At 42.0% G+C, this 7,160-nt stretch overlaps 1 protein-coding gene across 1 annotated transcript in view; it reads right to left on the reverse strand.

The window, feature by feature from the left end:
• Positions 1–5,059, reverse strand: part of ptpn11b (protein tyrosine phosphatase non-receptor type 11b) — a 33,586-nt gene extending 28,527 nt beyond the window's left edge. The window contains exon 1 of the mRNA XM_070910146.1: positions 5,007–5,059. Coding sequence (XP_070766247.1) covers positions 5,007–5,020 — 14 coding nt within the window. The 5' untranslated portion in view covers positions 5,021–5,059. The remainder of the gene's footprint in view (positions 1–5,006) is intronic.
• Between the last annotated feature and the right edge of the window lie 2,101 nt (positions 5,060–7,160).

The raw sequence follows: 7,160 nt of genomic DNA on the forward strand, positions 1-7,160 counted from the left end.
GGCCTTGGGCAGTGAGAGACAGAGACAGAGACAGAGACAGAGACAAGACAAAGAGAATGGGATTTCAAATAGCCTGGTTTTATCTGACGAGATGTCGACAGGGAAGAAGCGAAACAACTGGATGTACTGTGGGAGAGACGGAGGCAGCTGGGAGCTGCAGGTTAGGCCTCGAGGTGGTTGAGGGGAAACAGGCCCAGTGTGCATCCAGCCACCACTCTATCCTCTTGCATAATGTCTCAAGTTCAATATAGCCCTGGTCGGCTATTTAAAGCGCACCCGTCTAGGCCCACTGACAAAAAAGTGATATACTTAGTAGTCGCAGCGCAGCATGAAAGCCTCTGCTTGGGCTATATTGGTCACAGACAAGCCCTGGGGTGTGGATTTTGGTAATGTTGTAGATATTTTTAGACCAGCTGATGATCCGGGGTATTTACATGAGGTGCAAAACTCGCACCCCCCCCCCCCCCCCATCGCTGGATGCTTCACTTCTCTGTGTAGCACCATGCAGTCAGCTTAGTAGAATTAGCTAAATGACTAACTTCAGCAATCACTGCACACGTGACAGGCAGTTTGTTTTCGACACTTGCATATACGTAACCCACCAGAAGCTGACCAACTGATTAACTGAAACGCAAGTGGTGACGTGACAAATGGACAAAAGCTTTCAGGGTACTTAGGCCGTTTAAATCATGCAAAAACAACTAATAGCACAGGGTATCATAGTTGGTGGCTTTTTGTATTTACATGGCGTAAACAGTACTCGTCAAACACAGAGTAAAAGTGTCTCCGGCCATTATTGGTTAATAGATAACTACCGTGCTTTTTCACAGACATATCCAACCTTTTTTCAACAGACAACATGGAAATCAGAAAGTGGTCAAAGCACACGGGACTTCTTGCCCGAAATGGCAAAACACAGATTAAGGAACAAACGGTGGATACAGAGTTATCGCTCAGAACGTCGTCATCATCATTTTGACTCTTTAACGTAGCACATTTTCTGTACTTGGTACAGATATTTAAAAGTGTAGTTCTCTGCAATTTTGCCTGACCTCTATGCACAAACTGGGCAAATTTTATCAGGGAGAGAAAGATTAAAGTAATGGAATAATCCCTTTTTCAATTTGGATTAAATACAGAAATACTGTATGTTTAACATTAAACTAATGTTTTTTACTCAAGACGTCATATTTGCATTTTTTTTTTAATAATGTCAAATGGTTTATATGCTCTCCTTTTTCCACTCAAAAAGCATTAAAAACTAAAACAAACAGATTTTACAGTTTATATAAAGGGGCAGCACATTATAGATCAGATGATTCACTTAGGCATTTAGTCCCGTTCCCACTGATCACAGGAAAATGTTACTGATGACTTTCCGCATCTCATTTACAATGCAAAACTAAGGGCACACTAGTTTGAATGTACTTCATGTGTAAGACCTACACGCTGGAAAAAACAAACGCTGAGTCAGTCTGAAAGCTGGCTAATATTACACATTTGGACCATTGAAGTGGAGAGAAATATCTTTATGTCTTTCTACAAACTACACAGGCGTCCACCTGTCGACAAAGAGAAGTTAAAGGCTAAATATTAGTTAGTGGGAACTCACGTTGTTCCTGCGTTGTTCCTCTTTTCCAGCCTACTCTTTTCACCAGCCAAAGACAGCGAGGGAATAACACTTCTCACTGAAGTGAGATGAACGTGACTTTAATATTCAAAGTACGTTATCTACAGAGAAGAGCCAGAAACAACAGTAGTAATGCGGCGGCATTGACCTGATCAAATCTGAGCTTGGATTTACACAGCTCAGCCAGAGTGGAGTGGCGATGTTAAACATCTAATATGTGACATACACCTGGAAAAGCATGTCCCGTCTAACATTTTAAGCACGTTACACTTGATTAACCACACAGGCATTAAGTAATATTTGAAGATCATAAGCATGTGGAGCTGACAAGGTTGTGATGTTTTGTCTCCCGTACTCTATCTGCTTTGTTTTGTGTCTGAATAAAATGCAAAACATGTATTTGGAAAAAAAACGAACAGTTGGTTCAGAGCACTCCTGGAAATGTTGGCAGTGTTATCTTATTCCTCCACATGGGCTGTTGTTTTCCTGTCGGCTTATCGAAAAAACTGACTCACTGCTCTCAGCTGGTCAAATGAGTTGCAGTGACAGATGAGGTCTCCTCTTTAAACAAAGGGGGGCAGAGGTGGTTTCCAAAAGAGGAAAGTTAGCAATACTACACAGAATCAACTGGCACAAACAAAAATGAAACGGCAACGTAAAGTGTGCGTCATTACTGCTGTCTCTGGGCTCACAGCGTTACACTGAACTCATTACAATGCTTATCATGCTTGATACCATCAACGCTGACGGTACAATCACAATGAGGGACAGTACAAATGGTTCCTTTATGACCAAACCGCCACAAATCCTCACTGCAAAGAGAATAATGGCAAAGTATGTGGAAACTCCAGCCCTCCCCAATAGTATGATGAACTAAAATCCCTCCTGAAATGGGGAGTCTGAGTGATACTATGACCAGGAGCGCAGGTCTGTCAGATCAAGACGGCACGCACTGTAGTATTGTTCCCCTGTGGTATTTCAGCTCAGGAAGTACAGAACCAGCCACAGAGCAACAGGCATGCGTGTCTCGGCCCCGGCAACACACCATGGCAAGCAACTTAACTTTGTCTCAGTGTTTTCCTCTATTTCTGATCTTAGCCTGCTGGTGGCTTTGGCCCCGGGGGCCACTAAACACTTGGCCCTCTGTCAACTCACAACTGTTTATTGTAAATGACTGTAAAAAAATGGTACTAATATCTGTGAAATGAAATAAACGTCCTTGAGATTCTAATGATAAAGTGAGAAATGATGGCACCAGTTGTTCTTGTTTTCATAGTTTTTGGCCGGTAAAACATTTTACTCAGAGGGCACCACTAGACACACTTTTACAATGGTGGCTACTACAGCTTTTACTCAAGTCCAGTCTAATACAGTAATCTGAATCACATACAGTATAAATAAAAGCACTAAAAAATGGGTAATTACACAAAATTCCTATTGTATTAGTCGACTAGATGCTTGTTCAATGTGCAGGTGCGACCTACCTACTTAAGGTACACATGTGCACACAAAAGGCTCTCCATCTGCGTATTCAGGTACATGTAAATGTGACAAACTGAACTGAAAAGACTCACCAACATCCTTACAATAGTCTGATGAACAATCAGCCACTGCAGCAAGTCTACAAGGATCTGGATTTTATTTGATAGCTTATGCAAAGCTGAGCCACACCAACTACCACTATAAGAAGAACCTGCGTATTGTATGTAGAACGCGGCTAAGCAATGCAACGCTCCACAATCATGGAAAGTTGGATTATGTTAAAATCAAAAGGACTGGCCTTCGATCCTCGAGATCATTATTTCACCATTGCAACTTCACCTGCCAAAAGGCACACAGAGACACCACAGTCACACGTGAAACACATCCAATATCTTTCCACCCATATAGTGGTAGACTATTTGTATCAACTGTAAACTCTCTGATTGCCAACGTTGCATTTTCTTGAGTCCACAACAGCCATAATGGTGAAGAGACAAGCCGACTGCTGGAGTCAACATTTCAGAGGTCACCTTGCATAAAAAAAAAAACTCTGCACCAGGACGAACAGTCGCTACACTTGACTTTTAGTTATGAGTAGAGCTAAAAAAAAGAAGTGCCACAGCTTAAAAGACCGCATTTCACATACCCCAAAAAAACATTTCGATTCATTATTTTTTTTACTCATGCATGTACCTGGAAAGGGCTATCTCGGAGGAAATCTGACATTATATGGACCGATAATGCAAAATCTAAACAGGCACTAAATACAGTACACGTATCCATTCATGTCTACGGCCTCTTGTAGCTCTTAATTCCTCTCATGCTAAGCTGGTCAATGTTTTGAGGAAGACCTACAAATCATTACTATTCCGCAGATGTGCATGTGGTTAATAATACGTAGGAAGAGGGCCGAGTTGCTGGTGGGAGGAAAATACACACCGTACCCATTTATGAGTAACCAAACACTTACCAAAGCTGTCAGTGTAAAAGCAGGCCACTGAACCTTGATTTCAAAAAGGTGCACATCTTAATTAAAAAAATAAAACAAATCACTATTCCTGGAGGGACTAGAAACACGCCTTTGATACTGGTATTAATGAGCAATTTTCATATTAGTATAGTTATTGCTTTTTTTACTAAAGTGCCCCTCTAAATTTGTTATAGGTTTACTATAATACTCTCTGTGCGGGGCTTGGATTCACAGGAAGCTATAAGCCAATTTCCTGCACTGTGCACACACACACACACACACACACACACGCACACACACAGAAACAAAGAGAGGACAGAGACAGAAGAAAAATTAAAAAAAAGAAAAAAAAGAAAAGCCAATAGCACCAGACTAGAAAAGTGAGGAGAAAAGCTCGTGTGACGTGTGAAAACAAGTGCGAGGGTGTTACGCTCATGTTAAACGTGCGGCCCGACAGCTCAGGAATAAATCACGAACACTTTACAAACACACGCACGATGCTAACTGACGTTAGCGTTGAGACGTGACAGACGGAGCGAGCGCATTTAATTCCACCGTCGTTTAACTCCGCAGCGAGAGAAAATGAGGCAAATTTGAACTTTTGTGGAAGCTCTCAACGTCAGCGCCGTACTTCAACGTCATGAAACAAGTCAAACAACCGAACGAGGCAAGCATGTAATGTCTCTTTGTATTAGTTTCTTTGAATTAAACGTAAATGCGAGGTTGTCGGGCGCCTCTGTCACAGGGGGGGGGGGGGGGGGGGTCCGAGGCAGGAGAAAAGTTAAGGCGCCCCTGTTCTCCTGCCGCCCGCCTCACTTTCAGTCTCGCCCCGCACAAGCTGCGAGCGCTCGTGCAGCGCGGAGAGGGCTGTTAAACATTGCGGCGCGATTAATGGCGGCCTGAGAAATCAAACCCCCGCTTTACCTGCGAGATGTCATAGCAGTCTCTGAAAGCTGTCAAGTCCCCAGACGTTCCCCTTTCCGCCGCGGCTGAGTCGCTGTGAAGGAGTGAGGGATCTGTTGAACCTGCGCGCTGAGCTACGACACAGCTACCGACACGCCTTCCGGTTATCGCCTTCAAAGCAAAGGCCTGATTAAGCGGGCTAAAGTTGGAGCGAAATCCGTAGCAGGCGAATAGAAAAAAATTCCCGTTCGCATTATGTTTTGTGTTATTTCATCATTATATCAACTTGTTTGTGTTTTCTGTATGTGCTCCGACTTTCTGCACAGGAAGCTTTAATCTGATTTACTTGATTTTGTTACATTTTCTAGTCAATAAAAAGTCATAAAGAAATGCCGTTCTTGATGCAAACCTAGGCTTGTGCTAATTTGTTAACGCCAAACTAAGTTAAACAATTCCGTGGTATTCCGATAGCAACAATCTTATTGTACTATCACATAAAAAAAAAAAAAAAGGTTGTGAATGTTTAACACTTTTATTTTGCACGACAACCTTCGCTTCCGGTCGTGTTCTGACTCACTCTAGCTCACTTGACGCATCTAGAGCCCATTGTCCATGTTCCTTGTATAATCAGGTTAATATCTTACTCGTATTATAAGGGCCCTGGAAAAAATATGCCTACAAGTCTTCACTTACTTACTAAATACCTATTGATTTACATTTTTTTTTTTTTTTTTACTATTTGATTGACAATGATGATAACCCAATGAAAAAGCAGCAGGGCAGTAAAATCTGTAGGCCAACAACCTCTAAATAATCTGAAATAAAGAAACTGCCTTTATAACTCATACATGTGTCTACTTAGATTAGTGGCAAAAAAAAAAAAAAAAAAAAGGCTGGTTCTTAATATTAATTCATCTATTTTTGCCCTTTGATTCATTTTATTCTCACCAATGATGCAACAGTAATGTAATTAAAGCCGTTGTCTTGTGAGAGACGAGGCAGGTCTGTACACCTCCTCCTCTGTTACCCACATGATGGGACAGCCTCCCAGCTCTGGGGAATGGTGTTGGTGGTGGGTGAGAGGAGTAAGAGAGGCAGGGCAGCATTGACGTCACCAGCCTTTGGTTATCAGTGGAGGTTAATCTACTGGGGGATGGATGTGCTTATGCAATTGTCTGTGAGCTCACAGGCTTCGCATCTATGGATTTGCTTTCCCACTGTTTGACCCAGTGTGCTGCTGCAGCGTACAGACAAACAGAGATGATGAAGAGGGAGTTTCTTCTCTCTTCTGTGGAATGCCCGTTGTCAAAGTAGATCTGCCAAACGCAATGTGCTTCAGGCTGGATAGATGGGTTTGAACATAGGGTTTATTGTTTGGGGCGAGCAGTCCAAATGATCGTGTCGCACAATGGGAGGACATTACTCTCTGATCAATACATAGTGGGAATTGATGACGAGGGTGAGAAACAGCGGAATATTGGAATAACACTGAGTGCACATTTAGCGTTAAGTACTGAATGTGATTGATGCAAGACTGAGGGACTGGAAAAACAAAGTCATTACCATTTATTGGGTGGTTGCGATGCCATTTGCATGTTTTGTGTTAGTTTTAAAGATAGGGAAACTATTTTTGCGCTGCACCCACAGGCACATATATTTTAGAGATAACTGGGGGACCTTAGCTCAGTTTGCCTTCTGCATGTGCCTGAGAGGAAGGTCAACCAAGCTGTGTTTCAGTGTTTGTGTGCTTAGAGGGGGATTACAAATAGTCATTACCTTAAACATTGTGATTTGCGGCCATTAAAAATGGTCCCTTGACTATAACGGAAAGAAATAATCTCGGTGTGATAACTTTAACGTCATAGCTGGTGCTTTAAGGTGAAGTTTTGAAGAGGCCTTGCACTCTATAGGACTGTTTGGGAGAATGTCACCGTGGCAACCAGAATATAAATTGCTCTGTTGTGATGCAAGTGATGGGATTTGGTCAGTAAGGATTTGTATAATAGACAATAATTATAGAAAATAGAGTACAGTGAAACGATCTCGAGGTATGCTTAAAAGGTTTGCAGGTTTTAGCTCATTAATTCAGATCATGTATACATTTCTGTTGACTGTTTCAAATGAATTATACAGTTCTCGGTTTAGTATATATTACATACATACATTACATACAGC

This window comes from Enoplosus armatus, chromosome 8, assembly GCF_043641665.1.
Source record: "Enoplosus armatus isolate fEnoArm2 chromosome 8, fEnoArm2.hap1, whole genome shotgun sequence".
Taxonomy (NCBI): domain Eukaryota; kingdom Metazoa; phylum Chordata; class Actinopteri; order Centrarchiformes; family Enoplosidae; genus Enoplosus; species Enoplosus armatus.